The sequence below is a fragment of the Electrona antarctica genome, assembly GCF_951216825.1.
Source record: "Electrona antarctica genome assembly, chromosome: 21".
NCBI lineage: Eukaryota > Metazoa > Chordata > Actinopteri > Myctophiformes > Myctophidae > Electrona > Electrona antarctica.
The window spans coordinates 24,340,887-24,365,370 of NC_136802.1; the positions used below are offsets into that span (position 1 = coordinate 24,340,887).

Sequence of the window (24,484 nt, forward strand, 5' to 3'; positions counted from 1 at the left end):
TCATGTCTCTGCCACCAGAGAAACATTGCTCAAGTCTCTCTTCCTCTTGATGTGGTTCTCTGAAACACAGCCCTTGTAGAAAATAGCCATGTTGCTGTCCATGTCTGTCTGGCGCTTCAGGAAGTCCTCCAATGTCTTGAGTGGGACCTCCACCACACTGTGGCCAGTATTCTCATTTAGTGCATAGCCCCCGTAGCTTGGGAACATAAATCTCACCTCATAGGGAGAGTTGCGGTCAAACCGCGGGCAGCAGTATGCTAGCCACAGGTGTTTCGGAATAGCTAACCGACCCTTGTTTCCTCGCTGAATAGCCTCCCCTGAAGCGGTCACTCCGGTGACCATGAAGGACTTCCCGTGGCAAAAGTTGTTGAGGCGTTGGCGGACACTGCCCAAATATGGGTTCCAGGAAGTGTCCAGGAAATCTGTTTCCTGCGGTACCACGTTGGTCAATGTATAAGTGGAGGATTTGTCATCAGGCTCTGCTTGATGCTGATCAGGGTTCAGTGATCCGCGTTCATATTTGACAGCGTCTGCATAGTCCTCCAGCACAGCCTGGTTCTCCTCAATCAGAGGGTCAGTATCATCGCTAAGCGGAATTACTTTCATGTTGCCGGTTTCATCCTCAGACACTAGCTGTAGGCATGTGGGGAGAAAGACAGATGACACCAGTCATTCAAAATGTGACTTAGAACATCTACTAGAACACTGTGGTTTTGAATAGAAAGCATATTTCTTTTACAATCCTTAATATATAAATATTAACACAATTCGGTCAAAAGTCCCCAGTACTGAGGGGCTTGATGCTGCAAGCTTGGGCCCAAATCATGAATGAGCCAAACGGCTCAGCCAGTGGGATCTACTCATGTGTCAAATATTGTAATATTTGACTCTGCCATTTGCATTGCTCCAAAATATTGCCCAAAATATACTGGCATGTATTTCCATTAGATTTCAAACAAAGTGGAACATTCCTTTCTTATTCTTTTTACCTGGGGTTCATACATCCAGGGGGTATCCATCCTCCTCTTCCCATCAGACTTCTTGAAGATATAAGCCGAGTAAAGAGGGAGCCGACGGCTGGTGTCATACAAGGTGGCGTAGCGTGGTTTGTCTTTGTACCGCTGGCAGAGCCTCTTCAGGTTGGCTCCCTGTATGCCCACGGGCGGTGTGTGCATGTAGAAGAACTGGTTGCAATCTTTGAAGCTGTCGGACACGCTGGCACTCACCAGACTGGACACCATCAGCAGGGGCAAGGCTAGGGGAAAGCCCCCTGATAGATGCATCTCTCAGACAGCGGGATCGGATGTCAGCAACTCTACCAAACAAAGATATCTCCTGCAAATAGTTTGCCAACGGTTAAAAAACAGCAGGAAATATTTTACTGCATATGAAGTTCTGTACAGGTGATAATGGCTGCACTCGGATAGTATGCAAATCGAAGGGTGGTGAACAGTGGAGCCCAGCCATAGGCTGGATGACATGCATGCTTATCTGGTGTGACATGCCTGCACAGCATGGCCCTGTGTCATAAAAGGCTTCTTTAACATTCTTGACTGCCTTTAGTTACAACCTTTAGGGCATGCTGCTACATGGGCGGCATTGCATGCACTGTGTCTGTTTTCAATTCAGTATTTTAGCCGTGACGTGAGCGCCCCCTCCAGAGATACTTCCGGGTCCTACTTTTGTGTCGCTTGTGTGTCCCCATAGAGTTATACTGTGACGCTCCGTCTGACTAAATCTGAGACGAAAACAACCAAAAGTCTAATTTTACCGCTTTCCTCGCAACAAAAAAAACTGCTGCTATCCCAAATCTGGATGTGACAGGCCGTCTGCCCCACACAGAATACTATCGCCATTTTATTTCATGGTCTCAACTAAATCCTCATTAATTGCAAACTAGATTCAACATACTCAATCCATGAACATCATCACAAGTTCAAACTAAAATAAATGAAAACATGCTGTGCACTATCCTCATATCACCATATGTTACTTTTTTATTGTTAAATTAATGCAATTGGTCACACTAAATAATATTTAAATATCTATACTTGCAAGCATTTTCAAGAATAGCTAATCTACAATCGTGATGTGTTGTGAGCTTGTACATTCGCTATTTATTAAAGATGTTTTCTTATCTCGCCTATAATACATAGGGGAAATATTAGTAGTTAGTAAGTGTAGTAAGTAAATGTTCTGGGGATCCCTGGCACACGACATTTTCAGATGCTGGTCTGTGGCAAAATACATATCAATTTGGGGTTCCTTGACTTGAAAAGGTTTTTGAACCACTGGTATACAGTAGGTGTATAACTGTATACTATTGTATGCTGTGCTTTTTATGATATTTCTTCCCTGACCCCCCCTATAGGTCCATGTGTATCCCTACTCCTGCTGTATCTTACTGTACTTTTCTTTTAATATAACTTTGTTTATTGGTTTTTTCACAGAAGCTTTATTGAAATACTGGAGTTTGAAAAATAATAAATGGTGGCATTAACAGCTTCTCTTAATAAACCCCACAAGTATAACGTACAAGAATAAATACATTGAATTTTCACCCCAAAGAAAAAGGACAACAGAAAACAAGACAAAAAACCTTAAATACAGGATATTTTCTTACTCTATATCTGTAACAAACTGCTGTGCTGCCTCTGGTGACTGAATTCCCCTTCAGTCCAATAAATTGTATCTAAACAAATCACACCCGTGTGAAGTGAGGGGCGCTCTTATCATACATCATCATAAATCATCTCATTCTCAACCAATGGCACATCTCCCACCCAATCACGCCGGCCAATCACAATTTGTGTCCTCACTTTTGTCTTCATTGTTTGTGTTTACACACTTTTGTCTTCAATGTTTGTGTTTACACAGACCCTGAAAGCTGGACAAAAAAATAAAAATAAATTACCTTTCTTTCACAAGAATGAAACAACGCAAAGAACAAGAAGTTAGGAATCCTTACAAATACTGAGAAATAGCCTTCTGTCCAGGTTAATTAAAAAACGAAACGTCAATGTATGAATTACACATGACTATCCTGGTCATAAATAATACATTTTAGGACGCAAAACTGTGGTGAGGGCCATTTATAATCTGCCCTTGAGTCGTGCCCCAATTAGCCCCTGGGACAGACTTTGGAAATGTCTGCATTATGCTGTCTGATGTCTAAAGCCTTGTATTGCTTCATCACCAGATACTCATGACTAGAGTGACTCCCTGCCTATATGCACAATTTACTACAATATCTAACTTATGTAAAAAGGTATAAGATAGTATAACCTGTAATCCATTAGTGATGATACAAAAACAATAACTTGGAAGCTGAGACATAGGGAGAGACTTCAGCACCATGGACAGTGCATAGACGTTGGCCTCCTGCTTGTATAGTGATTATCTGTGCATGAAGAGTACCCCAATCCAGGGCCCAGGCAGACGTTGCGTTAACCCGTTTTGACCTCTTCACCCAGCCTTTGTTAAAATCCCTCTTAATAAACTTTAACTTCATTTACTGTTATTATTCAAAACATTATAATTTGAAAATAGGGCTAATGTGGGTACATTTTCTTCCCATTTGCCCCTTTACAAACCGACTCTTCAGATACCTCTTCATCCACCCACAATGTTCATCTTCCTTTCTTTGCCTTGTCCCACTCCTCACCGCGCTCAAGATTCTACACACTAGCCTCTCTCAGTATCTTCCCTCCGTATCCCTGAATTATGCAGTGGATTCTTATAAAACTGGACAGCTATTGCGCAGATTCTTTCAATATTTAATTGAAACTAATTTCGCAATAACCATTATTTACTGAATGATTCTTACATTGATTGTTGAATGAGCGTAAAATCTAAAATGTCTAAATTGTACCAACTAGTGCAAAAACCTAGCCATGCATACATGACAAGTAGCTGTACGCTACAGCGTATGGTCAAACTCTCTAATACAGTATAATAATGCAAGTACTATTCTATTTAAATGTCATGATAATGTTATATAATGATTCAAGAGACAAAAAGACGACTTTGTTGTACAAATCTCACTACTGTTAGGTGAATCTAATGTTTGACAATGGAGAATGGACCCACAGGGCCCTGTCGTATTGTGCACTCCAACTGTGCTACCCGCTATTGAGTCATCATGAAACACTTAATTAATTATGGTTATTCATATTCATATAACTTTAAACATCCATTATTCATTAATTATGGGACCCTAGGGAGTGGAAGAGGGGCCAAGAGTCCATTTCATATTTTGATGTATAAAGGTGAGTCTAGTCTCCAGTTTGACAGGTTTCCTCTCCCTTGGTGGGGGTTTGCTGTGGGTCAGTCCCACCACGGACGCAGGTGACGGTGATGACGACGATGAAGGTGATGACGAAAATGGTGATGGATGTATTTGCATGCGTTATGGTGAGGTGGGGTGTGCTGTGGGTTTGTGCGTGCATTAACAATGACTCGCACATCTTCACGTGAACCTCCTGCACATTCACAGAGATGCTCCCCCACCCCACTCTGTGTGAAATGGAAAGGCAGGACTATTATTTAGAGAGAGAGATGATGTCACAAATGATTTGATGTGCGGAGACTATAAGTGTGTGACAGCCTGAGAAACTTGCACTGCAGCATTGTGACTGACTGTACAGCACTGACTGTTACACTACTGACTGACTGGCTGGCTGGTCCAACAGCTGAAGGTGAGTGCTTCGTTTATCTCTTGAGGTGCAATGTTGAAGCCTTGCAGCCATTTAGTCTTTGGAGTTAAGAACAGTAATGTACCCTCGTCACTGATTTCTCTGTAGTTATGGAAGAATTGGATAACATTTTTCCAAAGAAGATGGGGCATATTTTGTTCTGTTGTATTATTATGATAGATAGAACTTAGCTACCCAACCGATGACAGACAACAATGAGAGTGACATTTACTTTTGTACAAGTCAGTTGAACAAAGTTAGTTATTTAAAATATTTAAAATCTCCAATTACAGCAATATTTAGCCACTTTTGATTTAAATGCATGCAATTTGTAAAATAATATACTCTATATGTGCATACAATTTCTGTTTACAATGCCGTAAACCAGTGGTTTTCAACGCTTTTGGTATCAAGGTCCATTATTTAGTCTGCATTTGAGCCACGGACCACCATTTGATGACATTTAGCCTCTCAGACCCAAAAATATGTTGTTAGTGTTGGATAAGGTTTGTCCATTCCATGCTGTATTGATGCGACCTAATGAAAGGAAAATGCATTTTTTGACAGTGACTCCTACATGCTGTCCATCATGTATCACCTGAGGCTGACTGTGGTTCTCTCCGTGCTGCTAATATTGGTTCACTGCGTTGCTACAGCTCCCAGGTGAGTTCACACCACAATGCATTTCAGAGTGTTGTATAGACTAGACCCTCTAGTCACTAGAGGGTCTAGTGTTGTATAGACTAGAGTAGACCCTCTAGTCACTAGAGGGTCGCAGTCCCGTCCCATTTCAGAACAGCGAGGGCACCAGAAGAGAATTTCCCATTCATTTTTCCATAGACATTTCAGAAAGTATTTATTTAAAGATCGGACAAAGCCAACTCGGCTCCTGACAAATCAGGACAATAAACACAAATGTTGAGGCCGAACAATTAATTAGAACGAAGAAAAAAGGTTAATATATGTGCATACATAGGAAATGTACATCTCCACACACACACACACACACACACACACACACACACACACACACACACACACACACACACACACACACACACACACACACACACACACACACACACACACACACACACACACACACACACACACACACACACACACACACACACACACACACACACACACACACAATTAAATCAAGGCTTCATGGGGTATGTAATTATAATTAAATTAGAATAAGTCATTTTTTTGGATTGTTGAGTGAGCTACTATCGTTCGGTCTGAAAAATCAATGATGTCAGATCAGTTCGCAACGTGCCATTGAGATGAGTCTTCAGAGGCAAGGAAGCAATGCCAAGGTTGAGCCTGAACTCAGGGGAGGATGGATATCAAGAGGCCACAGTGAGACGGGGAAAGCTGCTTCTGTTTTAGCTGAGGAGCAGTACAGGTGGACGCTGAGCTATAGCATGCAAGGGGGATGTTTCCACTCGTAGCCCTAGTGAGGGTTTGAAGTAGGTAATGTGGCATATCAACATGAACCATTTTGCTACTTGCCCCCTGTGTCATTCAGGTACTTCAAACCCTCGTCATCCAGTGAACAGGAAGGTGCACTCTCTGGGAGCGAGAACTGGCTCACATCCGAACTCCTTAACCTAATGTCTGTACAGCGACCAAGTTGGCCGAAAGCTAGCAATAGGTAAGAGTGATAAAATGAAATGTATAGGTGCATTATATCTTAATTGCCATTTTTTGCAAAATGCTAATGTATTCATATTTGTACATACTTGTCAATTGCATAAAACACAAAGCTTGAGAGATTACTTCTATTGTGGTCCTTTCTGATGTTGTACTGCACTGTATTTTCCAATAGCCTATCATACCAAGAAACAACATCAATAGTCTTGATTGCTTCATACTGAAATTCTATTGTTATTGTGTGAATGGTTTAAGCTTAAGCCCTATATATGGGTCATCACAATGCACTGTGGGCTTGTAGAGCTGATATTTTTGAAAGTTACAGTATATTAATTTGCCTATGACTTAAAGGGGCATCATGTTTAACGTGTATCTGACATTGTGGCTGTTCTGGAAGGAAACTGGCATTGATTCCTCTGTTCTCTCTCCCTCCCAGACACCACAGAGAAAGAAGGGGCTGCAACACGCCTACCTGCGTGACCCAAAGACTAGCAGACTTCCTGGTTCGTTCCAATAATATCATGGGAACCGTCTATGTCCCGACCAACGTGGGCTCTGGTACCTATGGCAGAAGAGAGCTACCGCAGGACTTTATAACCCTCTAGTACTTGGAACAGTCAAACACCATGTTGTACAGCTGACTGGACTGCAATATAGTAGTTATAGGCTACTGTACTAGTTATAATAATTTATAATTATTTCTCTGTCCACTGGAACTGAAGGAACTATTGGGTTATATCAAAAATAAAAACTATGTTTTTCTTTTCCATATAGATTTAGTTCCTAAACTAAATCTGTGCCTTTTGCTAACATCATGGAATTAACTCTGATTATCATTTCTTCATGACATTAAAGAACATTACATGTTAAACATAGTGTCTAACGTTTTGATAATAAAATGTATTCAAAATAAAATGGAGCCTGGGTGTTATATAGCACATTATTGCATACACTAGTAGTATAATTCAGACAATTAAATACATATTATGTAAACTTTAGTAGACTTATAACTATAATTAAATATGCTTAATGAATCCCTAATAAAAACAATCAACCAGCTTCAATCTGTCTGCAACTTTACACAGAATTCACTTTCCAGTAGAGTTTGGTGTTAATACAAGCACCAAGGAAATATGAAAGATACATTAACTCATCAGAAATCAACTTAGCTATGATTATCAATTTGAGGAAAATAATTCAATTCATTAGCATGGGCAATGCTCAATTAATAGAACCTATACTACAATCGGTGTGGTGGAAAGTACATTTACTTAAGTAGTGTACTTAAGTACAATTTGAGATATTTGTACTTTACTTGAGTAGGTCAAATGTGCAGTACTTTTACTTCTACTCCACTACTTTCAGAGGCAAATATTGTACTTTTACTCCACTACAATTATTTGACAACTTGAGTTACTAGTTACTTTGTAGATTTTGATTATTACAATGTTTTTTGACCATCTACAGTATTATTGTGTGTATTTTGATAGTTTTTTCTTTCCCTATGCTGAGGGGGTTTTGTTTATTTAAGGGGGTGTTGATGACCGTTGTTCATAAGATCCGATATGCAGGTTGAGCCGGTGAAAATTATCTCTTTCAATGTAAATGGGGTTTTGAATCCTACTAAAAGGACTAAGATACTAGCGAAATTAAGGAGGGAAAAGGCACAGATCGCTCTCCTTTAGGAGACACACATGAGTCAATCTGAGCACACACAATTAAAAAAGTTGGGTTTTAGACATGTGTTTTCATCATCTAATAAGTCAAGCCATAGGAGAGGGGTTGCAACTCTCATCTCAGCCTCAGTTAACTACGAACATATTTCTGAAACCAGGGATGATGAGGGAAGGTTTATCAAGATTACAGGGAAAATAGAGGGATCATTGATAACAATAATAAATGTATACATCCCACCGGGAAGCGAATGGGCCCTATACAGACATATTTTTGATTTAATGGTTAATTCTCAGGGGGTGGTCCTGTCGGGGGGTGACTTCAACCTACGGTTGACTAAAAAAGACTCATCGGCCACAGCAAATCAGAACTGGGCATTATTGACGTGTGGAGAGAACTGCACCCTAATAATAGAGAGTACACTCATTATTCATGCCCACATGCTGTATATGCTAGGCTAGACTATTTCTTCATGTTCAGCTCAGACAGATTCAAGATAAGGAACTGCAACATTACTACAATTGAAAAAGAGTCTTAACCAGACGAGATACACAAAGCTACTGCAGGTGCTCTTGGCATCCAGCAAAAAGTCAATAACAAGGAGATGGCTAACCCCAATCACACCCACAATGGGCGATTGGCACGGAATAGTCCTGGATATTTTCAAAATGGAAAAATTAACATACATCCTAAGAACTAGACAATTTCTACCAAATTTGGAACAACTGGATAGTACACATTACCCCTCTGAGAGCAGACTTTGTGTGATCTCACTGGTCCTAATTGCCTGCTTTATGATCTTTGTAGAAAATGTTTAAGACACCCTTCCTCCTCTCATGGTCGAAGTCTGAAAGCTGTTTTGTTTTTGTTCCCCTCAGCAATAATGTAAATACTTTCGTTTCTTGCTTGTTGTTTTGTTTTTTTCTGCCCACTCCTTCTTTTTCTCCTGAAATGTACACTCTGAAGCGATATTGCCCTGTTGCCCCTGTTAAGTGGTGACTTGATGTCATATATGAAGAAAGCGAGGATTATACAGAGACATTGGAGATGGAGCCACTTGGAGGGGGGGATGAGGGGGAGGGAGGGAAGAGGGGTGAAAAAAAATCCTGGGAATTGCACTTGTCCTATGTATAAATAGAAATGCTGTCTATACTGTACTGCTTTTTCCAAATAAAATAAATATTATAAAAAAAGAAAAAAAAAAGATTTTGATTATTACTACAAAACATACATTAACCACTTCAGCCCTATGTACACATTTTGGCCATTTAAAAATAACCGATCTACAAGCTCACAATGGGTTGCATGAGTACTTTTACTTTTGGTACTTTCAGTACATTTTGATACAGATAATACAGATACTTTTACTCAAGTATATTTTGAATTCAGGACTTGTAACGGAGTATTTCTACATTGCAGTATTGATACTTTTACTTAAAAAAAACATGCAAGTACTTTTTCCACCACTGGGAAATGAACATGTTTCTGCAGGTGCCATTTGAGGCAGTGTAATGAGAATGAAGAGGGGTAGACTATATGACGCACAACATGAACCCATGTCTGATTAGCTGTGAACATTGTCATCATGACTCTCCTCTCATGGTTAACCCCGGCAAGAATGCTTGTCCGGAAATAGCACGAATGATGACTTTTGCTGACGGTTAAAAAACAACAACAACCCATAACAGCCATTATCTACCAAACAGAATGATGAATGGGGACGAGTCAACATCAGTGTTAATCACTTAATGTAAAATCACACATTGCATTATGTGCCTACAGCACTTCAACTTGCTGTCATAATAGTGTAATTCAAATAGCTGCTGTTGTTTATCCACTGCAGTAAGGATGGCTGATGAAAATGCTCTCAGTCCTGCTAAAGTGGGATGAGCATGACCAAAACATCTTTAGCTTATGATTTAAAGTGGCATTATGAAACCTTTTTAATGAATAACATGTAATCTGCATGGTAGACTAGAGCAGGGGTTCTCAACGTTTTTGGCCGGGGACCCCCGGAAATGCTTTGGCAATGTCTCGGGACCCCCGCCCCGCCCCCTCCCGACCCCCAATATAAATTGACTGCTACAATAACCTTAAACCATTTTGGGCGGGAACCCCTTTTGGTGTTTTAAGCATTGTTATAATTTAGCTATTGAAAAATAGCAGATCTACAAGCTCGCAGTGCTTGTAGACCCCCTAAAATAATTTGGCGACCCCCCGAGGGGTCGCGACCCACGGGTTGAGAACCCCTGGACTAGAGCATGTTATATTAATTTATACCAGTGGGGTTGTATTTTGTCTCCCTGCTCTTCTACTGAGACATTTAGATTATGTCAAAGGTCATGTCTCACCTAGACACAGGATCTGAGACAAATGTTTACCTGATGGTCAAGATTCAATTCATCCCCTGAGCAAGCAGGCAGGCTCTATTAGCTCAGATCAATGATATAAATGTCAGGACTTTACACAGGAAACCGGGTTCAAATCTGTGGCGTAAGAGGTTACATAGTGCAGCTTCTATGAAAGCAGGTAATGAAGGATTAAACACATTTGGTGATTCTATTCCGAATGTATGACGGAATAGAATCCTTATAATTATTAATAGAAGCTCAATTAATAGCCTATAAATATGACACAGATAATTGGCCTTGAAAGAAGAAGAATCTTCACTTGGCTAATGTAACATTTTGAACAGTCTGGTGGAAAGGGGCAAGTTCTCACACCAACACCCAGTTCTCCTGGCTGCTAACTGTAGGCCTACTGCATACCTACCTGATTTCAAAGAGGAATTAAGTAAAAATAGGATCAGGTAACTGTGTGCACAAGATTATAGCAATTCTGTTTATGTGTTTACAATGCGTAGTAGAGGAAGTTAATCACACATTTTAATTTCAAATGACCTAGACTTACATCATATCTACCCTTTTGGTTTCTCCCTGGTGGTTGACCATCTGGTAGCCTATACATGTGTATCCCATTTTGTTTTCCTATCTCATTCCTGTCTGTGTCATTATTTTGTAGACTGTTGGCAAGTTAATATGGTTGTATCTGATATGGCAGTTTTTAAATCAATAATAATTTCCTTCAATCAATGCCATGCTTAACCACTTTGTCTGTTTTATAATCCATCATGCTGCATAGCCCCCCTGAAAATAATAACAAAGAACTATACCCATTTAGCTCATTTAAAGATATCTGCAACATATTCCATAACAAATAGCCTCTATTGGCACATCGAGCTTCGCTCAACATGTCACTACTGGGTTACAGGGAAAAAACAACCTAATTGACTATGATTCATCCCAATGAATACAAGAGAGCTGGGCAAATTTGTGAAGTGGGTCTAACTGGGCACTTTTATGAATTGCGTTCTGTGTACATCTGTATCTTTGTCATAAGCATTAAGTTGAATTAGTCCGTCTGTCTGATAGGCTATTGTGCATTCTTGACACAGCATATTGAGATTAATATAGGAACCATTATGGAGGGCAAATGCATGTAAATAAAATAAGTACAATGAACGCAGCATTGTATTTTATTTTCATTAGAGGAGGATTGGCACTAAGGCACACTGATTTTAGTATAGTTTAGCACAATGAGCCTCATTGTCCATGAATGATTAATGAGTTCCAAATTGGAAAATGTACGGGAAATACCGCATCCCAGATGCCAGAGAAACCGTTCTCCCAAAAACCCAGTACAGTTCTCTCCACTGCCCAGTTGTTGTTCGGTTTTACCCTTTCAGTCAGTCTGCTCTCAAGCACTTTGGTGTTTATTCACGACAGATAGTTTATTCATCAAGAGAGAATGAAATGTAGCTGTAACAATAAAGTATATACCTGTGGCTGTGGGAGAATACTCTACATCAGGGGTCTGCAAGAGTGCAACCTTTTTTAAATGAAGTGCCATGTTTTAATAGTAGAATTATGAATGTGAGGGAATAGTAGAATACAAATGTGAGGACTTTGACTATTTTTTAAATAGTTAATTTTAAAGCAAAATTCCTCTCTCTCACACTTGTGCCAGCAGTGTGCCAGTGTTCACCCGCCTTTGTACTAAAGTTGGCACCAGTGCCAAAGGTTGTCTACCCCTGCTCTACATCAACAGTAGGTGGCAGTAAGCTCCATAAAGATCTCCAAATAAGAAGCTGACCATGCGGCTTACCGTAGCCAAATGTAAACAATGAACATAGTAGTCGCAGTTCAATTCAATACTACTGGCAGCAGAGTTTGACTGAACCTGAACCCAACATAGGCCTACTGTAAACACTGAGGTGATTTGTAGAGGCTCTGTCTCATGCCTTGGTAACTCAATAACACAATGGCAACAGATGAAAAGTTGAAAATGTTTCAGTTTGTGGTCGTAGGAGGTGGCATCGCAGGCGTAACATGCACTGAGCAGGTGAAACAAATTAACAATCTTCTCTATGAATTGCAATATTGCATCATGGTTGGTTATTATAACTTATTACCATAGAGTTAGGTTATTACCTTATAAAGGCAATGGCAGGTTAACTGAAGTGTATAGTGAAAACGGTGGGGTTAGGGTTATGGATTGTTGGACTTACTTTGTTGTCTCCGATTAGCTACAGTATCCGATTTATTTTGGTCACTATCACTCACCAATTTCGCTCTAACGGATCATTTTATAACGTTAGGTCCACTCACCAATGTCGCTGTAACAAACAATACAGTTGCTGTCTTGCTGATGCACTTTGTTTCCATGTGACAGCTGTTGTCCAGGTTTCCGTCTGCCGGCGTGGCTCTGGTCACAGCAGCACCTCAAATCAAAACAGTGGAGAACTTCAAGCAGGTGAGGAGGATGATGATGATGATGATCTGGTCCCTGACCCACGATGAAACGTCATGTCATGATGTCACAATAATCTATTATCTTCCACAAGCCTAATAGATATCTTGAGCCACCCCTTAACCCTTATCCCTAAACTTATTTGCCATTTTTTACTATTTTAAAAAACCTTTTAAAATAGTTCAAATAGCCAATCTACAAGCTCACAACGTCTCGATGTAGATCGGCTAGTTGAACTATTTTAAAATGTTTTTCAAAATAGTAGAAAATGGCAGTTAAGTATAAGGCATAGGGGTGGCGCAAGATGGAGCCCTTACTCTCGTAGCGTAGATGTATTTTATGATTTTTATCGATTCCGACATTTTCAATCTACCGTAATAAATAAATCCACTGACTCATGACACTGATGTCACTACACTATTGCTATAATGTTGGGAAACGACATGACATTGAGCTTGTGACTGCAATATGTTCCTGTTCGCAGATGACTCAGCACTGCTGGTCTGAGGTCTCAGGCAGGAACAATTAATGAAATGGCCCTCAGCTCTGAACTCTGAATCTGCACCTGGCTCGCTGATAAACTATCATTACATCTGGGAAAAACTAGATAATCTCAGCAAGGCCGACGGCTTCTCAAAATAAATACAATGGGTGACATTATCATCACACGAAAAGATGAAATTACCTACCTAGGTTCCAAAAAAGTAAACCAAAGAACAAGATTCCTGTACAGTATCTCCTCGGCTCACTGGTCAACAGGAGCCCTCAGGAGGTTTCTTCGACTATGCATGCACCTCATGGTACCTCAGCACCTCAAAGGCCCTTAAAACATGTCTCCCGACTTCCTAAAACAAACTGGTCAGGCTATTACTCCCAGAACCCACCTCACCCCTGCCCATTTTGATAAGCTGGAATGGCTTAGGGTTGGAACGCCCTACCAACAGCCATTAACAAAACCACTCTCAAAGAGCACTTACAGATGGCCCCTGTAAAAAAGTTAAAGCCCCCCCCCCCCCCCCCCTCCCCTTTTTTATTTTCTTCAACTGTATATCATTTACATGTTCTGATGAATTGAAAATGGAGGACCCTGATGTAAACAAGTTTTTCTGGTTGTATCCTCGTTTTTGTATTGACCTGTACTTTCGTTGAAATGTATCCATTCTACATACCATGAATTCATACAATTCAAACTCTTCAAATCACATTTCTTGAGTGGTATCCTCAGCCTTTTGATTCAATTTCAGGTTTCCAAGACGCTGGAAGAGTTTGACGTTGCCGAATGCCCATCCAGTGTTCTGGAGGAGAAATATCCCAACCTTACTGTAATCCAATCCGCTGCCATAGCCCTCCACACGCACGACCATGTGAGTAGCATAACATTCATGGAGGATGGAGCATAATCAATGCCATGTGTTCCTACTGAACATGTCGCATGAAAAAGGTATAGTGCACGCACATCCGTGGCCCAGGTGACAAGCAGAAATATCAAAAAGAAGAATAGTCTGCATACTGGTGATGCTGAAAAAAGCTACTCTGATGTATTGCTCGTCATAGTTTCGATTTTATTCAATCTTCAGGACAAGTTATATGTCCCGATATGTCCTGTTATATGTCCCCTTTTGTTTTAATTTGTTTTCAAAGTTTAACCATATTTTTCTGCTTGTTATCCTACCAATAATACACTATAAATCGTCCTAAAAATTGTCTTTTTGTGTACGGTGCAGACTGTGTAGACTAGAGTAACGAGCAACTTACCTGATATACCTGCAAGGTGAATTTTAGTATGGACAATGTTGTTCAGCATAGCTTGTTGGACGAAGCATATCCAAGGATCATATAACATGACTAATACTGGCCAATGTGTCGATATAGTAAAAACGTTGCATACCTGTATATGCAGCAGGCCTAGTTGAAGTGTTATTGTGTTTTAAACATGTTGGGTTTAGATTTGTATGATTTTACCCCCATGATGAAATGGAATGCTGCATCCGGTATGCGCACTGACACATCACATGTCATCAGAACTCATGGGCTTGATGCAACTAGGAAAATATGGTCCAGGTTGGGAACATTTCTAATTGGAGCATGGTTTTGGATAACAAAACAATAGGCTAGCACAACTCCAAGTGATGAACCTGTATGACTGTGTTTTAGTAAATGGAAATAAATAATCCTACATACTGTAATAAATGTAGCACTGACTGTTGTGCAGCACATGACTGTACATCACTGAGCCGTCCATTACCTGTCCACTACTGCCACCCTGTGGGCGTTTGATTGCACCAACATGCAACTGCTCAAAGCCATTCTCTTCTTACAATATGAAATGGTTGCTGTTATACGAGTTCCAGACCTACATTGCAGTTTTTTATACTTTTTACTGTTACTTTGCACACACATTACACATTATGCTAAGCCCAACACCTTTGAACATTACACTGTTGATTGCTCACCGCATTCCAATCCAAAGTTTCTAACACTGTTTGACAAAATATGTTGATATGATAGTTTTGATTTGCTATGTTTTTTTCCCCTCTTCAACCACACTGCACAACACTTAGTTGCCATATCACGATATCCCAAATCCCACACGACATCTAGTCCCATGTCACCATTATAATGTAATAATGTCAATATATCCAGTCCTAATTGAACTTCTCTCGATCGTCAGATACTACAGACCTCGGGTGGACTGGAGGTGCGTTATGAGAAGCTGTGCATCTGCAGTGGGGGCAGACCAAAACTCCTGACCAAGGACAATCCCTTTGTGCTGGGGATACGGGACACAGACAGTGCCCAGGTAGGACACAACCAGTGTTGATTTTGACAGCACATTTTTATTATTTTAGTTTTTGTCATAGTCTTTTGAATAGTTAATTTAGTTTTAGTCACATTTTAGTCACCTGGAATTTTCTGTGTTTAATGTTGAAACAGGGTTGAAACCAAAACATTTCAATCAATACGTGACATCCATCATTCATCAATCTGCTTGTAGATCGGCTATTTTCAAATGGCCAAAATGTATATAGGGCTGAAGTGGATATGTATATGTTTTACTAGTAACTAAAGTTTTCAAATAAATCTAGTGGAGTAATATTTGCCTCTGAGATGTAGTGGAGTAGAAGTAAACATATTGGAAATTGGAAATACTCCAGTAAAGTAAAAATACCTCAAACTTGTACTTAACTACAGTACTTGACTAAATGTACTTTCCACCACTGAGACCATACAACCAAGTGTCTCTTCTGATACACATGATGTCCTCTCTGGAGGTGGTCATGTCATACTCATAACAATAATGAAGAATTAGAGTTGCAGATTGATGAATGATGGATGTCACGGTATTTATTTGAAATGTTAATTGGTTCAAGCCTGTGTAAGCACTGAAGTGGAATACCAATAATTTTCAACATTAAACTATGTCATTAATACCTTAGAGTTGTGTGGAAATAAAAAAAAAAACAGAACAGTGACATCACATTCACAAAGATGTACTCTGCATCACAAAAAGTACATCACTGATCACATGACCCCAAGTTCTAGACCTCCAGTTCTAGGCTAAACAGAAGGGGAGGACTTCTTTTAAAATTATTTCCACAACAACCCTAAGGTATATAATGACATAGTTCAATTTTGAAAATGAGTGGTAATCCCACACATCATAGTTTGTTGTACAGGACAGTTTGATATAATAATAATAATATGTGAAATGTGCTGTACGGATAAAATTCCCATGCCTTATTAGAAGAAAATAATGCTTACGCCAGTTCTACTTGTATTGTGCTTGCAGGAGTTTCAGAAGCGGTTATCCGAGGCTAAGAGGATTGTGGTTGTGGGAAATGGCGGGATTGCCTTGGAATTAGTGTGAGTGTACCTATAGTGTTCCATTGACTCCCGGTCGCTATTTTTGTTCTTGCTTACTGTAAATCGCTCTGGATTAAGAGCGTCTGCTAAATGCCTAAATTGTAACTAATTATTGGTACCAACAATACTATGCGTTGTGTAGATCGCCTATTTTTCTTTAGTTTTGGCCTATTAGAGAAGCAAAGTTGTCAACACAAGGTTCATAGAAAGTGTTGCTGTGTGTGTGTGTGTTTGTTTTTAGGTTTGAAGTGCGGGGCTGTGAGGTGATCTGGGCAGTGAAGGACAAGGCCATAGGGAACGCCTTCTTTGATGCCGGAGCGGCACAGTTTCTGATCCCCTCACTGGCGGCAGACAGACCAGAGGGGGCTGCTACCTGCAAGAGAGCCCGTTACACCACAGAGGAGGCCAGGCCTGGACCTTCACACACCACCTACACTGCAGGTGCGCGCACGCACACGCACGCACGCACACGCACACACACACACACACACACACACACACACACACACACACACACACACACACACACACACACACACACACACACACACACACACACACACACACACACACACACACACACACACACACACACACACTCTCTGCATCTCGCCATGATACCTTGCCCACTCCTCCCTCTGCCAGTGTAAAAGACAGTTTTTGGAGTGGTTCTCAAACAATTTCATGTCAAAGACCACCAAAATTATATGTAATTTCCCTCCGGCCCCCTTCTGAAAATGTTGTTCCAGCAAATGGAAAGAATGTAATTATATTCAAAGATTTGCCCCCTTTTTCACGATTTTTCAAAAATAGCAGATCTACTTTGGCCCCGTAAGCATGATTACCTACATTTGAATGAGAAACATGGCTGTGTCTCACTGAAGGTGTTTGTTAGTGTAGGTGGCAGGAAAGTAGCTGCAGTGATCAGACAGTGTCACTGTATGTCAATATTTTCCCTGGAACATCATATTTTTAGATGAGGGGGGTCAGCGGCCAAATACAGATAATTCAGTGGATCCTTGACATGAAAAAGCACCAGTGCATCACTGATGTGTTTTTCCAGAAAACTGTCAGGATGGGGACAATTCTATTACAGAGATGGAGTGCTGTTTTTAGCAATTCACACTAGCTGGCAGCTGCTGCTCACTACACTATCCATAGTGCTTTACCATATTGCACACACAGCAACGGTGGAGGCAATGCATTCACACAATCGATTTCACTTCAAACCGTATCGGAAAACATTACAGCACAGTAAACGTGTCATATAAATAGAAATTATGATGAATTTGGTGTCAATTTAAGTTGTTGCATCCGATCTGCTTTGTTCACAATGCCCTACTTTTCACTGCAATGTGCCGATACAATGGCCATTCACAAACTATTATGGGAATGTCCAAATCGACCAGATAGTTCTGTTGTATTGTATTCTGCCGTGTCCTTCTCTGATCTACTCTGCAATTTTACTCTGAAAACATGCCTAAGGTTAAGTTCGATCCCACCCCCACATACGTGTGTGTGTGTGTGTGTGTGTGTGTGTGTGTGTGTGTGTGTGTGTGTGTGTGTGTGTGTGTGTGTGTGTGTGTGTGTGTGTGTGTGTGTGTGTGTGTGTGTGTGTGTGTGTGTGTGTGTGTGTGTGTGTGTGTGTGTGTGTGTGTGTGTGTGTGTGTGTGCGCAGGAGACAGAAGAGAAAGTGCACCTGGCCCTGCAGAGCCTGGCAGTGCCCTGGGGCCAGACTGGCACGAAGGCATCGCTCTGAGAGGTGCAGAAGAGGTGATCATTTGTAGTATAGCTCAGTGGTTCCCAAACTTTTTCATGTCCAAGGACCCCCAAATTGACACTAATTGGCCCGTGGACCCCCATTTGAAGAGATATGCCAGGGACCCCCATAAGAGAAGGTTTTTAAGTCTCTGGCAGTGATTCTCAACCGGTTTAATTTCAAGGACCCCCAGTTTGACATGCATTTGTCTGCAGACCCCCATTTAATATATTGTAAAATTTAACTCTGGTCTTCAACCAGCCAAAATTCTCACATGTCTCCCCCCTGCTCCGCTCCCTGCACTGGCTCCCGGTCGCTGCCCGCACAGAATACAAAACTCTGATGCTGGCATTTAAAGCAACCAAAGGTATGGCTCCCCCATATCTTGCAAGCATGATTGAACCCTACAAACCCTCCCGCGCACTCAGATCAGCCAACGCAGGGAAGCTGGAAGTACCCTCACTAAAAACGCCGGGACAACGCTCCACACGTCCCAAACTCTTCTCCCTTCTGGCCCCAAAACTGTGGAATGCACTTCCCGTTGCAATCAGAACTGCAGCATCACTCCCGATCTTCCGCCGTAGTTTGAAAACCCACCTTTTCAGACTCCACCATGGCCCATAGCACTTACCCTACCCCCTTAGACAGCCCTTTTTAGACTTAGATAGCATTTGAAACAGACTTATAGCATGTCATGTAGACAGCACAATAACAGTACAGCATAGTATAATATATATGTATAGCTTATATGTATATTGTCATTATATATAGATATGTTCTAGTTACGTTCTTAGCTTACGCATGTTTCTTGATAAATGCTTTTTATATATGTGATGTATTCCCATGCTTTTTGTTCTTGCTTAATGTAAGTCGCTCTGGATTAAGAGCGTCTGCTAAATGCCTAAATTGTAAATGCCTAAATTGTACAAATGGAACCAAATGGACCCATTTGGTTCCAAACTATCATTTAGCTGGGGACCCCCTGGTAGTGTCGCTTCATTACCACCTTGGTGGACTTTTTGCAACTTTCATCATCTGCATTAAATCTAGTTGTGATATAATATATTATATATATATATATATATATATATATATATGCAACTCCCTCCTTGCTGGTGCTCCGGCATCTGCCATCAGACCTCTGGAGCTTGTTCAGAAAGCTGCGGCTCGTCTGGTGTTCAACCGCCCCAAGTTCTCCCACACAACCATCCTTCTCCGTTCTCTACACTGGCTCCCCGTAGCGGCCCGCATCCAGTTCAAAACCCTGGTGTTAGCCTATAGGGCAGTGAAAGGAACAGCTCCTTCCTACCTCCGGGCTATGGTCGATGCCTACACCCCTGCCCGACCACTTCGGTCTGCCACCTCGGGGCGACTGATTGCCTCGTCACTCAAGGGTCCTTCTGGCCGATCCACACGGTCACGACTCTTTTCTGTTCTGGCCCCACAGTGGTGGAATGAACTCCCCACTGATGTTAGGACAGCAGAGTCACTGCCCATATTTCGCCGCAGGTTGAAAACCCACCTCTTCAGGAAACACTACCCTTCCTCTCTGCCTGACCTACTTGTTGTTAACTAGTTGTACGAACGCTTGTTTTCTATTGTTGTATTGTTTCTTGGATCTTGTTTAGTCGATACACTTAATTGTTTTAGCTCATGCTCATTTGATTTAGCTATTTTGTCTCATCTGGTTAAGGAAATAGGTAGCTGATATATTGCACTTTTACCTTAGCGCTAGGTATACTCTTGGTTGCTTGTTTTTGCAGAAAATGCACTAAAGACTTCTGGTGATTAGTAGTTTTTGTTCCCTACCTATGTTGAATACACTTATTGTAAGTCGCTTTGGATAACAGCGTCTGCTAAATGACTGTAATGTAATGTAATGTAATATATTATTATGTATAGTGGACAGAGGAAATTAGCTGGCGCTCGGGTAAGGTCCTGCATTCTACATCTGCTATCTATGTGTTGTCCACAGGGAGTGTCTGTGTCTGTGGAATATCAGTGCGAAGTGGACAAGATCTGCACACGCGAGGAGCTGGAAACGCCCGTGTCCGAGATAGGTGAGGTCATTTTGCGACTCATGTTGGCAATCTCGTCAAATTAGAGCTGAAATATGTGAAATAAAGCTTTTTTACCAGACTCCAGGTGTTTGACCAGGTGTGATAGAGCAGTAGTTCTCAAAGTGGGGTCCAGGGACCCACAGAGGTCCTTGAGGGAGTTCCAGGGGGTCCCCAGCTGTGATGGACGCATGGGTCTGTAACTCTGAGTGTACAAATGGGACCATTTGGTTCCATTTGTAATCAAAGTTAAATTTACATTGATTTTACTATATAAATTGGGGTCTCAGAGATAGAAATGCCATTCAATGGGGGCCCATAGCCTAATGCATGTCAAACTGGGGGTCCTTGAAATTAAAATGGTTGACAATTACTGCTAGAGGCATAACAAATCTTCTCTTATGGGGGTCCCTGGCATATCTCTTCAAATGGGTGTCCACGGGCGTATAAGTGTCAATTTGGGGGTCCTCAAAGTGTCCTCAAAAGATCTTGCTCAAAGTGCAAGATCTCCACTGCCCAAGTGGGCGTTCCATGTTGGCTCACTGGTAGACATGTTGTCGGGTAGAAATCTTTGGGTTTGAATCCCAGCAAGAACATAAATAAATCTTATGGATTGCAACTTTAATGTATTGAACTGAATGGTGTCAAAGGTGATATTGTTTTGGGTTATTTCTTGCCATGTTAAAATTTAGCCTAATCGCCATATTGTGATAGTAATTGTTAGTAATTTACAATGTTCGTTCACCAACGGGGCTCTCCCTGTTTCTCCAGCTCTTTAATAAACAGAAAATACATTTTCATATGGGACACCAATTTCATCCAATCAGGAGAGAGACTTAAAGGCTTACAGTTTTTTATAGCGTTCCAGTTTCAATTTTGCATGCTCATATTTTTGTTTCCTCACTTCCAATTTTCCTGTGTTGTGTACTAGTACAAGTGCTCTCTTATTAAATTGGTATTATGGACGGAAAGTGCCTGTTCAGTTTACGAAAGAGTTGGGGAGACTGTAGACCACTGTTACTCTATATCAATTATTACTATAAAGAGTTGGGGAGACTGTAGACCACTGTTACTCTATATCAATTATTACTATAAAGAGTTGGGGAGACTGTAGACCACTGTTACTCTATATCAATTATTACTATAAAGAGTTGGGGAGACTGTAGACCACTGTTACTCTATATCAATTATTACTATAAAGAGTTGGGGAGACTGTAGACCACTGTTACTCTATATCAATTATTACTATAAAGAGTTGGGGAGACTGTAGACCACTGTTACTCTATATCAATTATTACTATAAGAATATAGAGTGTCGCAGTCCCGTCCCCTCTCAGGACACTGGAAGAGAACTTCCCATTCATTTTTCCATAGACGTTCAAGAAAGTATTTTTTTAAAGACCTTTAAAGCCTCGGACAAAGCCAACTTGGCTCCTGACAAATCATGACAATAAACCATTTTTTTTGGGCCAAACTAATAATTAGAAAGAAGAAAAAAAGGGCAGGGTACAACACTTTAAGAACACTTTCTTCTTTCTAATTATTTGTTCAGCCCATTGTCATGATTTGTCAGGAGCAGAGTTGGCTTTGTCCGAGACTTTAAATAAATACTTTCTGAAACGTCTATGGAAAAATGTATGGGAAATTCTCTTCTGGTGCCTCATCGTTCTGAAAGGGGGCGGGACTGCGACGCTCTAGTACTATAACAAAAAATTTAAAAAAATAAAATCACTAATACACCACCTTCAGCAGTCAAGAGGATTCATGCAGATTGCCCTGGAAGGCCTCAGTGTTTGTAGTGTTTGTATATCTGTATACAGGCATTTGTAGAATGTATCTATGTAGTTCTTATATACTGTAGAATCTAATCGACTACGTTTTAAGTGAATTCCTAGTATTATTTCCTGCCAAAGTATGGATTATTCATAATGTAATGAACAGGAGCCTAAGATGAGACCCCTAAACCCTAACTTTCTATTTTCTACAAATTGTTATTTTCTTCCTACTGTATGCATAGAATCCTGGCCAGTATACATCCAGCTGACTAATGGGAAAACCGTTGGCTGTGACTTCATTGTCAGTGCTACTGGTGTGGTGCCTAACACAGAACCATTTCTCAGAGGAAATAATGTAAGGAAATGTATTAAATTGCATTTACTTTGTCATTTTAGTAATCCGAAATCTACAGTTGATTTAGTCTACTAAAATGTATTTTAGTGAGCCATGATGGCGTTGTAATGCCCGATTTAAACTAAGCTGCATGCCTCTATTGTGCATGTTGGCTCACTGGAAACACACTGCTACACCAGTGGGTCTCTAGAAAGTGTCCTTGAATGCAGTGGTTCTCAAAGTGGGGTCTGTGGACCCCCAGGGGTCCTTGAGAGAGTTCCAGGGGGTCCCCAGCTAAATGATAGTTTGGAACCAAATGGACCCTTATGGTTCTGTAACTCTGAGTGTACAAATGTACATTGATTTTACAATATACATTGGGGTCTCAGAGATAGAAATGCCATTTCAATTTGAATGGGGTCCTTGAAATTAAACAGGTTGAGAATCACTGCTAGAGCCGTAAAAATCTTCTTATGGGGGGTCCCTGGCATCTCTTCAAATGGGGGTACGTGGGCTAATTAGTGTCAATTTGGGGGTCTGACATGAAAAGGTTTGGGAAACACTGCTTGAGTGGGTTCCAAATGGCCCTGTGTGGGTGTGTAACTCTTTGCCTGTGTTCAGTTTGTGCTGGCACATGACGGAGGGCTGCGAGTAGACGACCACATGAGGACGTCACAGGCAGATGTCTACGCTGCAGGAGACGTGTGCACGGCATGCTGGGAACACAGTCCTCTGTGGCAACAGGTAGACTAGACACCTCACAGTACAGGACGACGACTGGCAACCGAGAGACGGTTAAACCCTGGCATATCTCTTATATACTTTATCCCAATATACTTTATTGACCGGATGGCGGAGTCCCCCAGGGATCTGTCCTCGGCCCCCTACTTTTTCCCCTCTACACCAAATCTCCACCGATGGTCGCAGCTCTGACTTTGCTGTATTCCGAATCCACATACAAATAGATTGCTTAGTTTACTAGTAAATTCAAAGATGAGACCTTGCCAATAATAATTGTAATACATTTGCAATGCTTTGGAATCATATTCTTAGTTAGCCACTTAAGCCCTATTATTATACTTCATTGTACGTTTGTGTTGCACTGCAAAAAATTGCAGATAATACAAGCTTGTGAATCTGTAGAGCTTTGCTAATCTTTGATAATTTACAAAAGCACGTTGAAAGCGGCGTTAAAAGTATTCCTCACTTGAGTTCAAGTTATCTAAATGACTGTGTGTGTGTGTGTGTGTGTGTGTGTGTGTGTGTGTGTGTGTGTGTGTGTGTGTGTGTGTGTGTGTGTGTGTGTGTGTGTGTGTGTGTGTGTGTGTGTGTGTGTGTGTGTGTGTGTGTGTGTGTGTGTGTGTGTGTGTGTGTGTGTGTGTGTGTGTGTGTGTGTGTGTGTGTGTGTGTGTGTGTGTGTGTGTGTGTGTGTGTTCTGGTTAGATGCGACTGTGGACCCAGGCCCGTCAGATGGGCTGGCACGCAGGCAACTGCATGGCAGCACATGTCCTGTCAGAACCAATAGAACTGGACTTCTGCTTCGAGCTCTTCGCACACATCACCAGATTCTTCAACTATAAGGTACAGTATATGGGGCGCCCTCTTGCGAACACCCAAACCATTGTGCTTTGTGGATAAAACAAGTTTCATGGGTCCTCTTATGCACGATATGCATTATGCAAAGTCTGTGCGCTATGGCAAGCCTCAACCCATTAAGACCTGAGGCCGATTCTACAAAATGCCTTCTAAATCAGTAGTTCTCACTCTTTCAAGATTTTTCAAAGGTTTTCAAATAGCAGAGGTACAAGCTATAGATCTGCTATTTTTGAATAGCCAACACAAAAATCTAAAATGACACA

The 24,484-nt window shown here is 41.1% G+C and overlaps 2 protein-coding genes across 3 annotated transcripts in view; one reads left to right on the forward strand and one right to left on the reverse strand.

Moving 5' to 3' along the window:
* LOC306913878 (endonuclease domain-containing 1 protein-like) lies at positions 1–12,816 on the reverse strand (the record flags this gene model as incomplete). Its single annotated transcript, XM_079490695.1, has 3 exons — positions 12,695–12,816; positions 990–1,335; positions 1–633 (listed from the first exon to the last, which is right to left on the reverse strand). The coding sequence occupies exons 2-3, from the start codon at positions 1,281–1,283 to the stop codon at positions 1–3; spliced, it is 927 nt and encodes a 308-aa protein (XP_079346821.1). The 5' UTR covers positions 1,284–1,335; positions 12,695–12,816.
* Positions 12,202–24,484, forward strand: part of pyroxd1 (pyridine nucleotide-disulphide oxidoreductase domain 1) — a 15,848-nt gene continuing 3,565 nt past the window's right edge. Inside the window, exons 1-11 of one of the 2 annotated variants that reach the window (XM_079490687.1) lie at positions 12,202–12,428; positions 12,759–12,839; positions 14,081–14,200; positions 15,508–15,636; positions 16,627–16,700; positions 16,942–17,141; positions 18,379–18,473; positions 20,435–20,519; positions 22,534–22,646; positions 23,247–23,369; positions 24,069–24,206. In XM_079490687.1, coding sequence (XP_079346813.1) covers positions 12,348–12,428; positions 12,759–12,839; positions 14,081–14,200; positions 15,508–15,636; positions 16,627–16,700; positions 16,942–17,141; positions 18,379–18,473; positions 20,435–20,519; positions 22,534–22,646; positions 23,247–23,369; positions 24,069–24,206 — 1,239 coding nt within the window. In that variant the 5' untranslated portion in view covers positions 12,202–12,347. The remainder of the gene's footprint in view (positions 12,429–12,758; positions 12,840–14,080; positions 14,201–15,507; positions 15,637–16,626; positions 16,701–16,941; positions 17,142–18,378; positions 18,474–20,434; positions 20,520–22,533; positions 22,647–23,246; positions 23,370–24,068; positions 24,207–24,484) is intronic. The other variant, XM_079490688.1, reaches the window with a different exon arrangement.